General features: G+C 32.3%; 1 protein-coding gene across 1 annotated transcript; it reads left to right on the top strand.

The window, feature by feature from the left end:
* Positions 1 to 312: 312 nt before the first annotated feature.
* LOC124457343 (deleted in malignant brain tumors 1 protein-like) lies at positions 313 to 19,644 on the top strand. The gene is made up of 10 exons (XM_047007612.1): positions 313 to 328; positions 3,128 to 3,516; positions 4,422 to 4,538; positions 5,417 to 5,734; positions 6,760 to 7,077; positions 9,430 to 9,747; positions 12,086 to 12,403; positions 13,425 to 13,742; positions 14,769 to 15,086; positions 19,319 to 19,644. The coding sequence occupies exons 2-10, from the start codon at positions 3,177 to 3,179 to the stop codon at positions 19,642 to 19,644; spliced, it is 2,691 nt and encodes an 896-aa protein (XP_046863568.1). The 5' UTR covers positions 313 to 328; positions 3,128 to 3,176.
* The last annotated feature ends 2,022 nt before the right edge of the window (positions 19,645 to 21,666 follow it).

Below are 21,666 nucleotides of genomic sequence, written 5' to 3'. Positions count from 1 at the left end.
TCATGTCAGCACTATTAATGGATCCAGTAAGAATAGATTTGACAATGCATCAAAATATAATGACATAGAAATTGATGTAGTTGAGAATTTGCTTTACTACATTGATGACAAAGACATCAAACGGGGAAATTTTGACTTAACTAGAAACGAAATTTTGCGAAAAATGTTTCTGTTCATGATATTACAGTTGACTGGATTGGTCGTCGTATCTTTTACATTGACTCCACGAACATTATCTACCAAATTCATTTGAAAAGAAAATTACAAGTGTTATGAGGCTTCAACCAGGCTTACAATTTTCCAGCATTGCATTTGACTCAAAACATGGGTAAGGCGATATTGAAATTTTTTATTTACTTGTAAGCGTAATCAAACTATGTCAATCTATTGGAGGGTTTTCTTAAGTAAGGTAAGAGTTTTTATTATTAGAGACGGCATTTTAATTTAATAGAAAAGTTGAATTTTTGAAGTCCGTATTATGGCCTGTTATTTAAAGTACAAGAATAAAAAAATATTGATTTTCGAGGGAAAACAAAACTCGCTTTTACCGAGGGAAATATTAAGTATTTTTGTGTATAAAGAAACAAACGACAATAAAATCAACGAGATTTGGCCAGCAATATTTTATTGCGTGACTATGAGGCATTTCAAACCAACTGAAAGGATGAGCTCAGCTCGTGTGATTATTCAGCACACATGCAGTAGAAAATAACATGCAGATCCTGAAATTGCAAAATCGACAGCGATATTTATGTTGAGCAACCAAAAGCTTTGAGAAATATGTAACAACGGAGGATCAATGTTTATAATTGATGAAGTCGTTAAATAAAATAAAACAGACCGATAGAAACAGCAATAAAATATTAAATAATTACTTTACCGATGAAACTTTAGTCAAATACTCACAGAATATTGGTTTGCCACAACCAAAACAAAAAGTAGTCCAACTTCACTGTGCAACTTGGTGTTGTACATTTAATAAGATTACTGGCTTCGGCTGGCCACCTAAGAGCGCTTTTCTTTAGCAGAAAATGCAATTTGCTTGACGCCTCCATGGTAATCATATGCTTAATAAGATATGCCCTACACAAAAGATTTCAACAGATTGGGAGCATTGTTTGTTGCTTTGCTTTCATATACCCTTTCATATACTGTGCAACAATCTCAATACGAAATAGCAATAAAGTTTTAAAAAATTCACGAAGGTGGTGAACGTAAAAACTTCAACTTTTCGTTTTTTATTGAAGATAAAAAAACTGCGCACATTCCCACGTAGTTACATCAAAAATATAAAAAAGCATTTTAGTTTTCAAAAAATGTGGCAATTTAAAAAAAAATCAATATATCAAGTTTTCAAGCCTTCTTTTAACTTGCATTGAATGGCGGAGTATATTGAAAAGTCAAGAGCTGCAAATTAAGTGTCTGCACACTACCCTTCAATAAATCCAATCACACATCCAATCAAATCACCAGAATTGAAAATCGTTCCACTACCTTTAGTTCATGCAGTGTTTCTTAGTGTAATTTATGCAAACGTTAGATCTGTAGTTGCTCAACTGATGATGAATCTGAAGATAATAATCAAGTTAGAGATTAAAAGAAATTGTCTGAAAAGCCTGTGAAGCGAGAACTTTCTGAATATGTTATAATAATTTACAAATTTAAAAATTCCTCTTCTAACGATTCCTATGAACTCTCCATTCATGAGAGCCTTCTATCAATAAATACAAGTCTTCACTCATCGTTCAAGAAAGTTCCATTGCACTTAACCTCTTTAGCTTCAGTATATTTTACTTCCCAACTTCTTTATCAATTCCATTTGACACCGCCTCTTAAGTCGTAATTTAACACCTTTTGTAAATACAATATCTTGTCTTAACATCTCATTATAAATTATAATTTGACTGAATATGTCTTGACTAAGGACGTCAGTATAAATTCCATTTTACAACTTTTGGTCTATTTCTATGGCTCTAATTAAAACTTTATGTGGGCATTAATTTTATCATATTACAAGAAAAATTAATTTTCACAAACACAAAACCAAAAGAACGGTAGTATATACGAGAAAGTTTTAAAGAGTTCGGGGAAAGGTGAAATGAACGACAAGAAGACATGGACTTTACTGTTACTCAAATGAGTAATATATTTAAGAAATGTATTGAGAATGCAAATATGCTGCGATGATAATTAAAACTGCCAGTTGCATCAAACATTTTCGATAAAGTAAAGGCCATAGTGTTCAAGCAGTTTTTGCAGCTTGTCTAATCAGAGATTCTTAAGAACACGAACATGACATGGCAATAGAATCATCATTTTAAATGATACCAATAGCGCTAGCACCAGTGTCAATCTTTTCTAATTTTTCAAAAACAATGAAAAAATTTGACAATTAAAAGAGAAGGTTAAGATAGTTGTAAAAATCGTTTGTCCAAACAAACTGAAAAAAGTATCAACAAAAGACAATGTTTGTGAAGCTATAGCTCTTTTAAAGACATTTGTAGACGATGATCCATCCAAAGAGCTGCTACTTTTCATGCAAGATGAAACTGAAAAATTAAGAAAGCTTGAAATTGAAATGACAAAGCTTTCTTAACTTTATATCTACATTAAATGGTGCATATCATTTACCAACACCAAATTTTCAATTCGAACAAAATTTCCACGCATCAGCTATATTTCAGCATTATCAATTACTGACACAATTCATTCGGCAGCCACTCTAAACTACAGCATTACTCATTCCGACAATAATCTCAGACAATACCAATCATATAAGTTATGTGAATAAAAATAACATATTACATTTATTATGCTCTGAATCACATGCAATGTTTAATTACTTCATATATTTTAGTTCGGTTTTCAAACGAGGGATTTCAAATATTAAAGATGATCTTTTCCTGTTAGCTACAATAGCTTTATGTTGCTATATTATCAAATTTCATGAATATGTTCCATTAAACCGTCTATATATGAAAGTAGTTCTGAATACTTTGACAACATCTTTGTCTAAATTAAAAAAATATTCTATCTTTTTGATCTTGCATATATTAGCCTGTTTATTGTTTATGTATTTCATTACGCATAGAGAAAACTAATGTACAATACAAATATTTTTATTAAGGTATATATTCTTGGCAGAAAGTACAAAAGTTTTCTTATGGTTGTGGAGCATGACTGCAAATAAACATGATATTTTTTCAGTTTCACTTCAATCAATAGCACATGATCTAACGCTTGACATGGCTAAAGAGAAGATTTATTGGCGAGTTTCAAAGGGAAATGTTTTTTCTTGTGATTACTACTGCCATGATGTAATTGATTTTGGAACTTCAGGAGGTCCCATGGCAGTATTTAAAGATTTCATTTATATCATAACTAGTGTCGGACGAAGTGTCGTTAGTGTCCAAAACACAACAGATCAACGTACGAGGCGTAAATATTTTCTTCCTGTAAACAACGGTTATCTTGATTTGGCTGTAGCTATACACAATATCACTCCTGACTCAAACGGTAGTTAAATATTTTTTTACTTGACTTAGCAATCTAAGACTTGCAAAAACTCTCACGCTAATGTACTTAAAATTGAAAGACGTTAAAAAGTTTAAAGTTACATTGCCTTATTAAACGGTTGTTCTTCCTTCCAAATATATAGAAAATTTGATAAACATTAAGTTCAAAGTGCAAAGTGTCTAATCTGGATGTTTTTGCCGTTTGTCTATTCTTTCCAAATTTGTTGGGTGTTAAATTTAAATCTTTATTGTTTCTTACATCATTTCAACAATCACTCTGGCTTGTAATCAGTTTTAAATAAGAAAAAAATTCATGAAAATAGAATGAAAGACAAAAACGTCCAATTTGAGCATGTTGTGCAGTGAGCTTAATATTTATCAAATCTTCTAAATATTTAGTACATTGCAAAACAGAGTTCAAACTTTTAAATCTTTGGATTAAACTAGATTTGAAACTTTTCATTTTCTTTCTGCATGCAGTTCAATGTGAGGCAATTACGAAGTACTCTCATGGTTTTCGAGATTAAATCTTAATTCATTTTACTTTTAAATAATCAAGACAAGGCAATGCCAAAATACATGAGCTTTGGCACATTTTGTTAGAAATATTGATGAATTGATAATTTCCTGAACATTTTTTAATTATCTAACTTCTTTAGATACATCCTTTATAGTATCCCGAACAGCCAGCAAATCTGTTCATACTCTGTAAATTTTCAACATTTATTTAATTGTTTTGTTTTTACGATATTCGTGAACACCAAAGATACCGACAATACATCACAAATTTCCTAGCTGGGTACGTCATAGTGGATACTGAATGACAAATTGTGTTCTTTGAGAAAGAACATGTTTTCTTTTAAAATACATAGTTGATTTTATTTTTAATTTTATTATTCTATATAGCGACAAACACTTTTCGACTTCCTTTATGTGGACCCAACACTTACTATCGTAAAATTAATGGATCATTAAGCTGCACGTGTATGAAAGGATACTCAGGAGAATGTAACTCGTGCCAGGGTAAGATTTATAACTAAACAAACACAACTTGTTCCACTAGGACATAATTAAACATAACCTATTATATCTACGCCATTAAAAAGATTAAGTAATACCAGAGAAAAAGGACCGCCTATTGACCAAATTTACCGTGGAGGAATGTGATAATCCTTATATTATTTGTTTTGTTACGATTTTTACATTAATTATGGCTTTTTAAAGCTGCAGGCTTTAGCTTATGTAGCTGCATTAGACTTTTTTGCATATTAAAAAGGAGCATCTCCAAATTAAAACTGCAGTGTAATTTTATGTCTTTTAATGTCGTGCTGTCTATCTTAAGAATTCATTTTTAATTTGTTTTTAACTGACCGTTAATGTTCAGCTAAAGCCATGCCTAGAGAGCAACAAAAACGTATTTCTGAATAAGAAAAAAGACAGTTATTTTAAAAATAAGATATACTTCTCCACGTTGTAAGCGAAGAGTCCATATGAACAATTTACTTTTTATTTTTTTCTTGTTTCAACAAGTTATGGGGCAGTGTTGCCATATGGCAATAAAATCAAATGATTGAATGGAAAACTAATGGGAACATTCGCAAGTTAAAGTGTTAATATGATATTTATATTACAAAAAGAAATGAGGACTGATCTAAATAAAAAATTATTTAGACTCATGAAAGTCAAATAGTGTCTACTTGTCTAAAACGTTTTGATATTGTACTCATGTAATATTTTTTATCAAATTTTTGTTACTAATTTAATTCATTAATTTCGCCTTAGAAGATGTTACAATGGCATCTAATATATTAGGATACTTTATATGTATTCATGTAACTTAGAATATTTCGGAGTTGAGAATTTTATGTTTTGAATATCACTTTATTTTCTCTTTTTATCAGTTAATAACCCTGTAAGACTTCGGGGACCAAAAAGTTCTATTGGCAAAGGTCGTGTAGAAGTATTTTACAATGGAGAATGGGGAACAATTTGTGATGATGGCTGGGATATAAACGATGCTAAAGTTGTTTGTCGACAACTTGGTTATGACAATGCTGTCAGGGCTTTACTAGGAGGTAATGTTCCTTATGGCAGTGGAAGAATATGGTTAGACGAAGTTCGTTGTGTAGGAAATGAAAATATTATTTCGAGTTGTTCACATACAGAATGGGGATCACATGATTGTATACATTATGAAGATGCTGGTGTACAATGTTCAGGTTTGTTTCTGCATTATTTACCTTTTTATAGAAAGATGATTAACTGAATTATTTGGGGGATCCTCAATGATGAATTTAAACATTTAATATGATTTTATTATACTGAAATAGATGTTGACAAATGCCTTAAGTATAAACACAGCTTCGGACGTAAATTAACCAAATAAACACAAATCGTTTCACGAGTACATAATTAAACATAACCATTTTATGATTGCCCAGAGAAAGATTCGACATTACCAGAGAAAATGGGCAGTCCATTGGCAAACTTTTCCTTGGAGGAATATGATAATCCTTAAATTATCAGTTTTGTTACGATTGTTTACATTCATTATAACTATTTAAAGCTGTATGCTGTAGCTTATGATGCTCCAATAAAATTTTTTCGCACATTAATAAGGAGCATCTCCAAATTTACACTGCAGTGTAATTTTATGTCTTGTAATGGCGTGCTGTCTATCTTAAGAATTCATTTTTAAATTCGTTTTTAACTGACCGTTAAGATTTAGCTAAAGCCATACCTAGAGAGCACCAGAAACATATTTCTCAATAATTAAAAAGACAGTTATTTTAAAAAAGCGATAAAGATTCCCGCGTTTTAAGCGAAGAGTATGAGTGAACTATTTACTCTTTATTTTTTCCTGTATCAACAAGTTATGGGGTAGTTTTGCCATATTGCAATAAAATGAAATGATTGAATGGGAAACCAATGGGGAAAGTTCGCAAGTTAACCGGTTAAGAAGTTATTTATATTACATAAAGAAATGAGGACTGGTCTAAATAAAAAATTAGTTAGACTCATGAAAGTCAAATAGTGTCTACTTGTCTAAAACGTTTTATATTGTACTCATGTAATATTTTTTATCAAATTTTTCTTACTAATTTAATTCATTAATTTCGCCTTAGAAGATTTTACAATGGCCTCTAACATATTAGGATACTTTATATGTATACATGTAACTTAGAATATTTCGGAGTTGAGAATTCTATGTTTTGAATATCTCTTTATTTTCTCTTTTTATCAGTTAATAACCATGTAAGACTTCGGGGACCAAAAAGTTCTATTGGCAAAGGTCGTGTAGAAGTATTTTACAATGGAGAATGGGGAACAATTTGTGATGATGGCTGGGATTTAAACGATGCTAAAGTTGTTTGTCGACAACTTGGTTATGACAATGCTGTCAGGGCTTTACTAGGAGGTAATGTTCCACATGGCAGTGGAAGAATATGGTTAGACGAAGTTCGTTGTGTAGGAAATGAAAATAATATTTCGAGTTGTTCACATAGTGGATGGGGATCACATAATTGTACACATGATGAAGATGCTGGTATACAATGTTCAGGTTTGTTTCTACATTATTTACATTTATTTACAAAGATAATAAACTGAATTATTTGAAGGATCCTCAATGATTAATCGAAACATTAATATGATTTTCAAACACAGAAACAATATTGACAAATTCCTTAAGTATAAACACAGCTTCGGACGTAAATTAACCATATAAACACAACTCGTTCCACAAGGACATAATTAAACATAACCTATTTTATGATAGCCCATAGAAAGATTCGATAATACTCGAGAAAAAGGGCAGTCCATTGACCAAATTTTCCGTGGAGGATTGTAATAATCCTTAAATTATCTGTTTTTTTACGATTATTTACATTCATTATAGCTTTTTAAAGCTGTAGGCTGTAGCTTATAAAGGTCCATTAAAATTTTTTTTGCATATTTAACAGAAGCATCTCCAAATTAACACTGAGTGTAATTTATGTCTTTTAATGTCGTGCTGTCTATCTTAAGAATTCATTTTTAATTTGTTTTAACTGACCGTTAAGGTTCAGCTAAAGCCATGCATAAAGAGCACCAGAAACGTATTTCTGAATAATTAAAAAGACAGTTATTTTAAAATTACGATATAGTTTTCCACGTTGTAAGCGAAGAGTCTATGTGAAAAATTTACTTTTATTTTTGCTTGTTTCAACAAGTTATGGGGCAGTGTTGCCATATAGCAATAAAATCAAATGATTGAATGGAAAACTAATGGGAACATTCGCAAGTTAAAGTGTTAATAAGATATTATATTACAAAAAGAAATGAGGACTGATCTTATTAAAAAATTATTTAGACTCATGAAAGTCAAATAGTGTCTACTTGTCTAAACGGTTTTGATATTGTACTAATGTAAGTTTTTTTATCAATTTTTGTTACTAATTTACTTCATTAATTTCACCTAAGAAGATTTTACAATGGCATCTAAAATATTACGATACCTTATATGTATACATGTAACTTAGAATATTTCGGAGTTGAGACTTCTATGTTTTGCATTATCTCTTGATTTTCTTTTTTTATCAGTATTCAACTCTGTTAGACTTCGGGGACGAGAAAGTTCTATTGGCAAAGGTCGTGTAGAAGTATTTTACAATGGAGAATGGGGAACAATTTGTGATGATGGCTGGGATATAAACGATGCTAAAGTTGTGTGTCGACAACTTGGTTATGACTATTATTTCAGGGCTTTACTAAGAGGTTATGTTCCACGTGGCAGTGGAAGAATATGGTTAGACAAGTTCGTTGTGTAGGAAATGAAAATAATATTTCGAGTTGTTCACATAGAGGATGGGGATCACATAATTGTATACATTATGAAGATGCTGGTGTACAATGTTCAGGTTTGTATGTACATTATTTACATTTTTTACAAAGATGATAAACTGAATTATTTGAGGGATCTCAATGATTAATTGAAACATTTAATATGATTTTATAATACTGAAATAGATATTGACAAATGCCTTAAGTATAAACACAGCTTCGGACGTAAATTAACCAAATAAACACAACTCGTTCCACGAGTACATAATTAAACATAACCATTTTATGATTGCCCAGAGAAAGATTCGACAATACCAGAGAAAATGGGTAGTCCATTGGCCAACTTTTCCTTGGAGGAATATAATAATCCTTAAATTATCAGTTTTTTACGATTGTTTACGTTCATTATAGCTATTTAAAGCTGTATGCTGTAGCTTATGATGCTCCATTAAAATTTTTTTGCACATTAATAAGGAGCATCTCCAAATTTACACTGCAGTGTAATTTTATGTCTTGTAATGGCGTGCTGTCTATCTTAAGAATTCATTTTAAATTGTTTTAACTGACCGTTAAGATTTAGCTAAAGCCATACCTAGAGAGCACCAGAAACATATTTCTGAATAATTAAAAGACAGTTATTTTAAAAAGCGATAAAGATTCCCACGTTTTAAACGAAGAGTATAGTGAACTATTTACTCTTTATTTTTTCCTGTATCAACAAGTTATGGGGTAGTTTTGCCATATTGCAATAAAATGAAATGATTGAATGGGAAACCAATGGGGAAAGTTCGCAAGTTAACCGGTTAAGAAGTTATTTATATTACATAAAGAAATGAGGACTGGTCTAAATAAAAATTAGTTAGACTCATGAAAGTCAAATAGTGTCTACTTGTCTAAAACGTTTTGATATTGTACTCATGTAATATTTTTTATCAAATTTTTGTTACTAATTTAATTCATTAATTTCGCCTAAGAAGATTTTACAATGGCATCTAACACATTAGGATACTTTATATGTATACATGTAACTTAGAATATTTCGGAGTTGAGAATTCTATGTTTTGAATATCTCTTTATTTTCTCTTTTTATCAGTTAATAACCATGTAAGACTTCGGGGACCAAAAAGTTCTATTGGCAAAGGTCGTGTAGAAGTATTTTACAATGGAGAATGGGGAACAATTTGTGATGATGGCTGGGATTTAAACGATGCTAAAGTTGTTTGTCGACAACTTGGTTATGACAATGCTGTCAGGGCTTTACTAGGAGGTAATGTTCCACATGGCAGTGGAAGAATATGGTTAGACGAAGTTCGTTGTGTAGGAAATGAAAATAATATTTCGAGTTGTTCACATAGTGGATGGGGATCACATAATTGTACACATGATGAAGATGCTGGTATACAATGTTCAGGTTTGTTTCTACATTATTTACATTTATTTACAAAGATAATAAACTGAATTATTTGAAGGATCCTCAATGATTAATCGAAACATTAATATGATTTTCAAATACTGAAACAATATTGACAAATTCCTTAAGTATAAACACAGCTTCGGACGTAAATTAACCATATAAACACAACTCGTTCCACAAGGACATAATTAAACATAACCTATTTTATGATAGCCCATAGAAAGATTCGATAATACTCGAGAAAAAGGGCAGTCCATTGACCAAATTTTCCGCGGAGGATTGTAATAATCCTTAAATTATCTGTTTTTTTACGATTATTTACATTCATTATAGCTTTTTAAAGCTGTAGGCTGTAGCTTATAAAGGTCCATTAAAATTTTTTTTGCATATTTAACAGAAGCATCTCCAAATTAACATTGATTGTAATTTATGTCTTTTAATGTCGTGCTGTCTATCTTAAGAATTCATTTTTAATTTGTTTTTAACTGACCGTTAAGGTTCAGCTAAAGCCATGCATAAAGAGCACCAGAAACGTATTTCTGAATAATTAAAAAGACAGTTATTTCAAAAATTACGATATAGTTTTCCACGTTGTAAGCGAAGAGTCTATGTGAAAAATTTACTTTTTATTTTTTTGCTTGTTTCAACAAGTTATGGGGCAGTGTTGCCATATAGTATTAAAATCAAATTATTGAATGGAAAACTAATGGGAACATTCGCAAGTTAAAGTGTTAATATGATATTTATATTACAAAAAGAAATGAGGACTGATCTAAATAAAAAATTATTTAGACTCATGAAAGTCAAATAGTGTCTACTTGTCTAAAACGTTTTGATATTGTACTCATGTAAGTTTTTTATCAATTTTTGTTACTAATTTAATTCATTAATTTCGCCTAAGAAGATTTTACAATGGCATCTAACATATTAGGATACTTTATATGTATACATGTAACTTAGAATATTTCGGAATGAGACTTCTATGTTTTCATTATCTCTTGATTTTCTTTTTTATCAGTTATCAACTCTGTTAGACTTCGGGGACCAGAAAGTTCTATTGGCAAAGGTCGTAGAAGTATTTTACAATGGAGAATGGGGAACAATTTGTGATGATGGCTGGGATTTAAACGATGCTAAAGTTGTTTGTCGACAACTTGGTTATGACTATGCTGTCAGGGCTTTACTAGGAGGTAATGTTCCACATGGCAGTGGAAGAATATGGTTAGACGAAGTTCGTTGTGTAAATGAAAATAATATTTCGAGTTGTTCACATAGTGGATGGGGATCACATAATTGTATACATGATGAAGATGCTGGTGTACAATGTTCAGGTTTGTTTACATTATTTACATTTTATTTACAAAGATGATAAACTGAATTATTTGAAGGATCCTCAATGATTAATCGAAACATTTAATATGATTTTAAATACTGAAACAATATTGACAAATTCCTTAAGTATAAACACAGCTTCGGACGTAAATTAACCATATAAACACAACTCGTTCCACGAGGACATAATTAAACATAACCTATTTTATGATTGCCCATAGAAAGATTCGATAATACTCGAGAAAAGGGCAGTCCATTGACCAAATTTTCCGTGGAGGAATGTGATAATCCTTAAATTATCTTTTTTACGATTGTTTACATTCATTATAGCTTTTAAAGCTGTAGGCTGTAGCTTATAAAGGTCCATTAAAATTTTTTGCATATTTAACAGAAGCATCTCCAAATTAACACTGAGTGTAATTTATGTCTTTAATGTCGTGCTGTCTATCTTAAGAATTCATTTTAAATTTGTTTTAACTGACCGTTAAGGTTTAGCTAAAGCCATGCCTAGAGAGCACCAGAAACGTATTTCTGAATAATTAAAAGACAGTTATTTTAAAATACGATATAGTTTTCCACGTTGTAAACGAAGAGTCTATGTGAAATTTACTTTTTATTTTTGCTTGTTTCAACAAGTTATGGGGTAGTGTTGCCATATAGCAATAAAATCAAATGATTGAATGGAAAACTAATGGGAACATTCGCAAGTTAAAGTGTTAATAATTTATATTACAAAAAGAAATGTGGGCTGATCTAAATAAAAAATTAGTTAGACTCATGAAAGTCAAATAGTGTCTTCTTGTCTAAAACATTTTGATATTGTACTCATGTAAGTTTTTTTATCAATTTTTTGTTACTAATTTAATTCATTAATTTCGCCTAAGAAGATTTTACAATGGCATCTAACACATTAGGATACTTTATATGTATACATGTAACTTAGAATATTTCGGAGTTGAGAATTCTATGTTTTCATTATCTCTTTATTTTCTTTTTTTATCAGTTTTCAACTCTGTTAGACTTCGGGGACCAGAAAGTTCTATTGGCAAAGGTCGTGTAGAAGTATTTTACAATGGAGAATGGGGAACAATTTGTGATGATGGCTGGGATTTAAACGATGCTAAAGTTGTTTGTCGACAACTTGGTTATGACAATGCTGTCAGGGCTTTACTAGGAGGTAATGTTCCACATGGCAGTGGAAGAATATGGTTAGACGAAGTTCGTTGTGTAGGAAATGAAAATAATATTTCGAGTTGTTCACATAGTGGATGGGGATCACATAATTGTACACATGATGAAGATGCTGGTATACAATGTTCAGGTTTGTTTCTACATTATTTACATTTATTTACAAAGATAATAAACTGAATTATTTGAAGGATCCTCAATGATTAATCGAAACATTAATATGATTTTCAAATACTGAAACAATATTGACAAATTCCTTAAGTATAAACACAGCTTCGGACGTAAATTAACCATATAAACACAACTCGTTCCACGAGGACATAATTAAACATAACCTATTTTATGATAGCCCATAGAAAGATTCGATACTCGAGAAAAGGGCAGTCCATTGACCAAATTTTCCGTGGAGGATTGTAATAATCCTTAAATTATCTGTTTTTTTACGATTATTTACATTCATTATAGCTTTTTAAAGCTGTAGGCTGTAGCTTATAAAGGTCCATTAAAATTTTTTTTGCATATTTAACAGAAGCATCTCCAAATTAACACTGAGTGTAATTTATGTCTTTTAATGTCGTGCTGTCTATCTTAAGAATTCATTTTTAATTTGTTTTTAACTGACCGTTAAGGTTCAGCTAAAGCCATGCATAAAGAGCACCAGAAACGTATTTCTGAATAATTAAAAAGACAGTTATTTTAAAATTACGATATAGTTTTCCACGTTGTAAGCGAAGAGTCTATGTGAAAAATTTACTTTTTATTTTTTTGCTTGTTTCAACAAGTTATGGGGCAGTGTTGCCATATAGTATTAAAATCAAATTATTGAATGGAAAACTAATGGGAACATTCGCAAGTTAAAGTGTTAATAAGATGATTATATTACAAAAAGAAATGTGGGCTGATCTAAATAAAAAATTAGTTAGACTCATGAAAGTCAAATAGTGTCTTCTTGTCTAAAACATTTTGATATTGTACTCATGTAAGTTTTTTTATCAATTTTTTGTTACTAATTTAATTCATTAATTTCGCCTAAGAAGATTTTACAATGGCATCTAACACATTAGGATACTTTATATGTATACATGTAACTTAGAATATTTCGGAAATGAGACTTCTATGTTTTTCATTATCTCTTGATTTTCTTTTTTTATCAGTTTTCAACTCTGTTAGACTTCGGGGACCAGAAAGTTCTATTGGCAAAGGTCGTGTAGAAGTATTTTACAATGGAGAATGGGGAACAATTTGTGATGATGGCTGGGATATAAACGATGCTAAAGTTGTGTGTCGACAACTTGGTTATGACTATTATTTCAGGGCTTTACTAAGAGGTAATGTTCCTTATGGCAGTGGAAGAATATGGTTAGACAACGTTCAATGTGTAGGAAATGAAAGTAACATTTCGAGTTGTTCACATAGAGAATGGGGATTGCATAATTGTATACATTATAAAGATGCTGGTGTACAATGTTCAGGTTTGTATGTACATTATTTACATTTTTAAACAAAGATGATAAACTGAATTATTTGAGAGATCTTCAATGATTAATTGAAACATTTAATATGATTTTATAATACTGAAATAGATATTGACAAATACCTTAAGTATAAACACAGCTTCGGACGTAAATTAACCAAATAAATACAACTCGTTCCACGAGTACATAATTAAACATAACCAATTTTATGATTGCCCAGAGATAGATTCGACAATACCAGAGAAAATGGGTAGTCCATTGGCCAAATTTTCCTTGGAGGAATATGATAATCCTTAAATTATCAGTTTTTTTACGATTGTTTACATTCATTATAGCTATTTAAAGCTGTATGCTGTAGCTTATGATGCTCCAATAAAATTTTTTCGCACATTAATAAGGAGCATCTCCAAATTTACACTGCAGTGTAATTTTATGTCTTGTAATGGCGTGTTGTCTATCTTAAGAATTCATTTTTAAATTCGTTTTTAACTGACCGTTAAGATTTAGCTAAAGCCATACCTAGAGAGCACCAGAAACATATTTCTCAATAATTAAAAAGACAGTTATTTTAAAAAAGCGATAAAGATTCCCGCGTTTTAAACGAAGAGTATGAGTGAACTATTTACTCTTTATTTTTTCCTGTATCAACAAGTTATGGGGTAGTTTTGCCATATTGCAATGAAATGAAATGATTGAATGGGAAACCAATGGGGAAAGTTCGCAAGTTAACCGGTTAAGAAGTTATTTATATTACATAAAGAAATGAGGACTGGTCTAAATAAAAAATTAGTTAGACTCATGAAAGTCAAATAGTGTCTACTTGTCTAAAACGTTTTATATTGTACTCATGTAATATTTTTTATCAAATTTTTCTTACTAATTTAATTCATTAATTTCGCCTTAGAAGATTTTACAATGGCCTCTAACATATTAGGATACTTTATATGTATACATGTAACTTAGAATATTTCGGAGTTGAGAATTCTATGTTTTGAATATCTCTTTATTTTCTCTTTTTATCAGTTAATAACCATGTAAGACTTCGGGGACCAAAAAGTTCTATTGGCAAAGGTCGTGTAGAAGTATTTTACAATGGAGAATGGGGAACAATTTGTGATGATGGCTGGGATTTAAACGATGCTAAAGTTGTTTGTCGACAACTTGGTTATGACAATGCTGTCAGGGCTTTACTAGGAGGTAATGTTCCACATGGCAGTGGAAGAATATGGTTAGACGAAGTTCGTTGTGTAGGAAATGAAAATAATATTTCGAGTTGTTCACATAGTGGATGGGGATCACATAATTGTACACATGATGAAGATGCTGGTATACAATGTTCAGGTTTGTTTCTACATTATTTACATTTATTTACAAACAGTGGCGTAGCTAGGAAAAATAGTCACTCCCGCCAATCCATCTTGCGCCGGAGGCGCGACCCTACTAGGGGGGTCCGGGGGCATGCTCCCCCGGAAAATTTTGAAATCCAGAGCCTTGGAAACAGCATTTCCTGCGATTTCGAGGGCGAATTATTTGTTGTACAATAATTTATAAAAACCCATTTTTGTTAGCTGCATTCTTAATGTGGCAATCGTTGAAACTGCAACTAGTTAAAAGGTACTAAAGGTGGCTCAGAGAAACGTTACGCAGGAGACAATTGTCCCCTAAAACATAATTTACTCATCACTGCCCTGCATAAACAGAAGAAATTTGTATTAGCACAAAAATAATATAGTATACGACACTTCTAAAGTGCATAGAGAGATTTTCTTAGCATTCTACTTGTTAGTTTAAACTTGTTTAGATTGGGGCAAGTAGACAGGGATGGCTTTATTCTTTAAAGTTATGCTTAATTTTCTCAATGAAGTACCATGTATTATACGAACAAATATCAAAACACATACTATACTCATCATTTATAAAGAAAGGCCAGCCTCCTGGGTTTTTCTACAAATTTTCAACCACCTCGTTATGCAACACCTCTGATTCCTCTTTCTTTTCAATGATATCTTTGTGAATAGATATTCTACACAAAGAGCTAAGCCGACCTTGACCCATTCTATTTCTTAAATAGCTTTTACCCTTTTAAGCAAGAAAACGACCTCTCTACTGAAGCACTTGCCACTGCCAACACACCATTCAATTTTAACAAATTTACCACTTGACCTAAACTCGACTGGAGATTAAATTTGAAGATGTATTTAAGAACCTCATTACTGCACTCTTTGTGAAAGTCCTTGTCGTTGTAAATGAAGGAAAGTTGACTCTCCAAAGTTTGGATGTCAAAAGAGGACTATACTTATCTTTGAGAAGATTGATCTTCTCCTGTGGAACTATGCCCTTCCATGTAGTAAATAGTTTAGGATTTACAAGGTCTAAAAACTCGAACTGATTAATATCTTGAAATCGTTCACTTAACATGCCTTTAATGGAATCAATAATCTCAAAATAAAGCTGTTTGTAATTGTATCTACTATCTGCTCTGGTTGCTGGTGGGCCTACTTTTCTAGTGCAGTTTGGTAAAACTCGGTGAAAGCTTGATCTGTGCGAAGTGACACAATAAACTGCTTGAAATTGTCAATCTTGCTTATGCCATAGTTAAAATGGGTTTCCCTATTTTGAAGAATGGAATACAAAATTGTGGACTGTTCTAAAATCCTGTAAAAAACACACACTAGAAAACAAAAGAGAAAGCTATCAAGATAATGCAGTAAGCCACTTATTTTACTTAATGACTCATCATCCCACCCAGCTGGTTGTTCAAGTACCCCTCAAAAATATCTAAAAGTTTTCATAGTTTTGTGCAATACATTGATTAATCTAGAGCGATAATACCATCTTGTTTCACCAGGGCAGGAAACTCAAGGTTGTTAGATGTGAGAAAAGCTTTTCTTTTGGGGCATTGCTTGTAAATGTGCTGAATGTAGCTATATTAATAAAAAGATTTTAACAGGAGAAATTGATGAGGCTGACTGGCATAGGACCAGGTTCAATCTATGAGCTGCACAATGAACAAAATGAGCAAAGGATACTCTTGTCGAACCAATGCTTGAACACCATTGATATGGCCAGACATGACAGAAGCACCATCATATGTTTGTAAAACCAGTTTTTCTTTTATATTAGAATACTCACCAAGTTTATCTTTGACAACTTGTGATATTGCTGTGGCATTTCTGTTCATACTTACATCCACAAATCCTAATTGCCTCTCCATAATTTCACTTGCTTTGTCAAACCGAGCAATAACACTTAGCTGCTCTTTGGTGGAGACATCAGATGCTTCATCAACCTGAATACTCATAAATGTGCAATCATTTATTTCCTTTCTGATTTCATCTTCAATAATTGAATCAAGACAGCTGATAAGACCATTTTGAATTTCTGGGGAGACTCCAGTAAATCTTCTGTCACCAACTATATCAGATTCTGCTAGTCTACTGTGCAGTCGACGCTCAAATACAGAATCAAACTTAGCAAAACATTCGAGCAACTCTCTATAATTACCTTTGTTCAAGCTACCTTCGGACTCATTGTGACCTCTAAATGGCAACTCTTGCTTTGACAAATACAGCACGGCCTCAGTAACAGTTTTAAAATTTCTCGATTTTGTCTTACCTCCTCATTGTGACGCTGAATCTCATTTCTTCTAGCGAGGGACATAAGACAATCAATTCGTTCACTAGCTCCATACGTTTTCCATGTCTTAAATGCAGTCAAATGCGATTTAGATTTTTATGCTTCTTAGCATCAGACATAATACTCCGCATATCGTTGTAGCCATTCTTAGTCCACGATGGCGATGTTTTTTGGGAAAACATTAGACATGGCCAACAAAACACTTTCTGCAAGGTTGTACTGCCACACAGCCAGTCCTTCGCCTCATACCAATCTCTCTGAAATGCTCTTCCCTTATTTTGGATAGTTAAATCAGGAGTAGGCCGTTCATGAACGATAACATTCTGTTCGACCGACGATCGAGCAGAGAACGGTTTAGCTAATAAGCTATTTACTAAATCAACATCAGTTGAGCAAATCGCAGTCGCACTTGAAGCCATTGTGTCATACACAAATACAAAATAGCAATTTGAGAGTAAACACAATGGAAAATTAATACCGACAATGACACGTAATTTGATAATCACTAATCGCTGTACTCGTATTAAAAGGTCGAATAATTACAACCTCCGCCAATTTAAAATAGCGGGAGTTCGACTATAAAACAGCAGATTTGAGCATGCGTCAAGTCCCTTAGCCAACCAGAATTCAAAACTTCTTATATAGAATTATATTGTATGTTCCGCCCTCTGAAGATGGGCGGAATACGTGAAAATCGCGCGAGTATGCAATGTGCGAGAAAAGGCGGTTGCTAGGTTACATAACAAATCTTGAGATTTTGCTGTATTACGATTACGAACCACCTAATAAAAGCGTAAATATGAACAAATAAAACATAATATTACAAATTGTTCGTGAAATAATGTATATCTTATGTCCAAATAGAATATTTATTATTTTTTTGGGAAATTTCTACTCCCGCCGAGCGGGAGTAGCGGGACCGCTAGCTACGCCACTGTTTACAAAGATAATAAACTGAATTATTTGAAGGATCCTCAATGATTAATCGAAACATTAATATGATTTTCAAACACAGAAACAATATTGACAAATTCCTTAAGTATAAACACAGCTTCGGACGTAAATTAACCATATAAACACAACTCGTTCCACAAGGACATAATTAAACATAACCTATTTTATGATAGCCCATAGAAAGATTCGATAATACTCGAGAAAAAGGGCAGTCCATTGACCAAATTTTCCGTGGAAGATTGTAATAATCCTTAAATTATCTGTTTTTTTACGATTATTTACATTCATTATAGCTTTTTAAAGCTGTAGGCTGTAGCTTATAAAGGTCCATTAAAATTTTTTTTGCATATTTAACAGAAGCATCTCCAAATTAACACTGAGTGTAATTTTATGTCTTTTAATGTCGTGCTGTCTATCTTAAGAATTCATTTTTAATTTGTTTTTAACTGACCGTTAAGGTTCAGCTAAAGCCATGCATAAAGAGCACCAGAAACGTATTTCTGAATAATTAAAAAGACAGTTATTTTAAAAATACTATATAGTTTTCTACATTGTAAGCGAAGAGTCTATGTGAACAATTTACTTTTTATTTTTTTGCTTGTTTCAACAAGTTATGGGGTAGTGTTACCATATGGCATTAAAATAAACTGATTGAATGGAAAACTAATGGGAACATTCGCAAGTTAAAGTGTTAATAAGATATTTATATTACAAAAAGAAATGTGGACTGATCTAAATAAAAAATTAGTTAGACTCATGAAAGTCAAATAGTGTCTACTTGTCTAAAACATTTTGATATTGTACTCATGTAAGTTTTTTTATCAATTTTTTGTTACTAATTTAATTCATTAATTTCTCCTAAGAAGATCTTACAATGGCATCTAACACATTAGGATAGTTTATATGTATACATGTAACTTGGAATATTTCGGAAATGAGACTTCTATGTTTTGCATTATCTCTTGATTTTCTTTTTTTATCAGTTATCAACTCTGTTAGACTTCGGGGACCAGAAAGTTCTATTGGCAAAGGTCGTGTAGAAGTATTTTACAATGGAGAATGGGGAACAATTTGTGATGATGGCTGGGATATAAACGATGCTAAAGTTGTGTGTCGACAACTTGGTTATGACTATGCTATCAGTGCTTTACCAGGATTTAATGTTCCAGATGGCAGTGGAAGAATATGGTTGGATGATGTTTCTTGTGTAGGAAATGAAAATAATATTTCGAGTTGTTTACATAAAGGATGGGGATTGCATAATTCAGTATGTACCATGAAGATGCTGGTGATACAATATGATCCATAATCACAATCGAACGATACATATAACACAACGATTCATAACCAATTGATTGATCGAAATACCAGACCTAGGAATATGATAATCCTTAAATTATCGATTGTTTACGTCCCACTGACCAGCACATTAATAAGGAGCATCTCCAGTGTAATTTTATGTCTTGTAATGGCATGTGTATCTTAAGGTTTTAACTGACCGTTAAGATTTAGGCCATACCTAGAGAGCACCAGAAACATATTTCTGACAGTTATTTTAAAAATGCGATAAAGATTCCCGGAAGAGATGAGTGAACGCCTGTATCAACAAGTTATGGGGTCGTTTAACCATATTGCAATAAAATGAAATGATTGAATGGGAAACCAATGGGGAAAGTTCGCAAGTTAACCGGTTAAGAACTTATGCACAGGGGTTAAACTTGCACCTTTTTAATGTGGGGAGGTGGGGTGGGATAAAATTGCCCTGCAAGGACACAAGATGCCCTGCAGATCATATAGATTAGTACTTATTCAACAATAAAATATTGTGATGATTGAAAAGATTTTCGCTATATATTTTTGCAATACATATTGTATTCTTGTGACAGAACGCACTTTAGCGTATTATTAAATCTTTAATGTCATTTTTTGCATCCTTGCAGTTGCCCAATTTTTTAAAATAACATTTAAGTCAACATTGTCCGTAAGGTCTTTTTCACATGCAAGAACGATTAAGTCATTTAATCGCGTATCTATCTTTGTGCATCTCAAGCAGTTTTTGACAATCATATACTTCCTGAAACACCTTTCATCTTTTGCAACGGACACTGGAGCGGTCAGCAATAGTTGATACGCCTTGCACACCATTGGAAAGACGTTTTTGTGATTGAAAGCAAATAACGCAACGTCTTGAAGGGATTTGGGTTCTGATTTAAGTTGTGACGACACAATATTATTGAAAACTTCCAACTCAGACAGCAGTATTTCTGCATCAACATCTTATACCGCCGGTGGAAAAAGACTACACTTTTCATGAACTGATTCAGCCATCGGCCTTTCTAGTGGCAGCTGTAAGCTCTCTCCAAAAGGCATTATCTGGTCGATGCAAACTTTAATGATAATGGTATACTCGGTAATAAGTGAGTCTAGAACCAAGTACATTTCTTTTGGTACAAATCTTTAAAGGTTTTTCTGTTGTTATTTCGGAATGCTCACCAATTCGTTTGGGTGACTTTCTTGATCGATGATGACGTGTGTATTCTGCCATTACGTCTATTCCTACTTTGGTAACGAATGCAACCATTGCCTCTATCTCTGAGTGTAATCCGTTATCGTCACTTCTAATTTGTCTTAAGTTTTACTGTAGCATCAATCAGGTTAAGTGCATATATTATATTTAGCTCCTCCTCCTGCTGTTGTTTGATTAGGGATTGGTTTTGTCATTATGATTTGCATGAAAATAAGAGCAAAAAGAAAGTCAAAACTAAGAAATTTCTTTTTTATTAAAATGGCCTTTAGATTTTACTTTTGATTCTACTTCTCGAGCATTAATAACTTTCACAATAGCATTTGGTATTACCTCATAACTTCTCCAGACAGCATCAATGGACACAGAATTGTAAATCGATCTTGTCTTTGACAAGTTTCGAAACTTTAAATTGTTTTCAACATCTTTGCAACCTACTTCTACAATTTTATTTCTTTTTGTGCTTTTGCTAAAGAGCACATATACGTAATCTAGAGCGCCGTACGTTGATGTAATTATTGAGCTATAATTGCAACAATGCTCGTTGAATGTATTAGACCGATGTCTCTGGCAAGGGATATAAGGCACTTGTCGTTTTAAAATTTCTAGCAACACTTTTTGAGCACCATTTAGTTATCCAGATATTGATGTTGCGAAATCGTATGTTTGAAATGCAAGCATATCTATATCGATTTCATTTTCTATTAAAGATTTAATGACACTTTTGGCCGCTCCAGCATCGGTTTTATCAAGGCTCTCTTTCATTTCAAGCCGTCTCTCGCATGGGATGCTCATATGGTTGACATA

The sequence above is a fragment of the Xenia sp. Carnegie-2017 genome, unplaced genomic scaffold, assembly GCF_021976095.1.
Source record: "Xenia sp. Carnegie-2017 unplaced genomic scaffold, XeniaSp_v1 HiC_scaffold_6, whole genome shotgun sequence".
Classification (NCBI taxonomy): domain Eukaryota; kingdom Metazoa; phylum Cnidaria; class Anthozoa; order Malacalcyonacea; family Xeniidae; genus Xenia; species Xenia sp. Carnegie-2017.
Note: the sequence above shows the minus strand (reverse complement) of the source record. Positions and strands in the feature narration are given on the sequence as shown.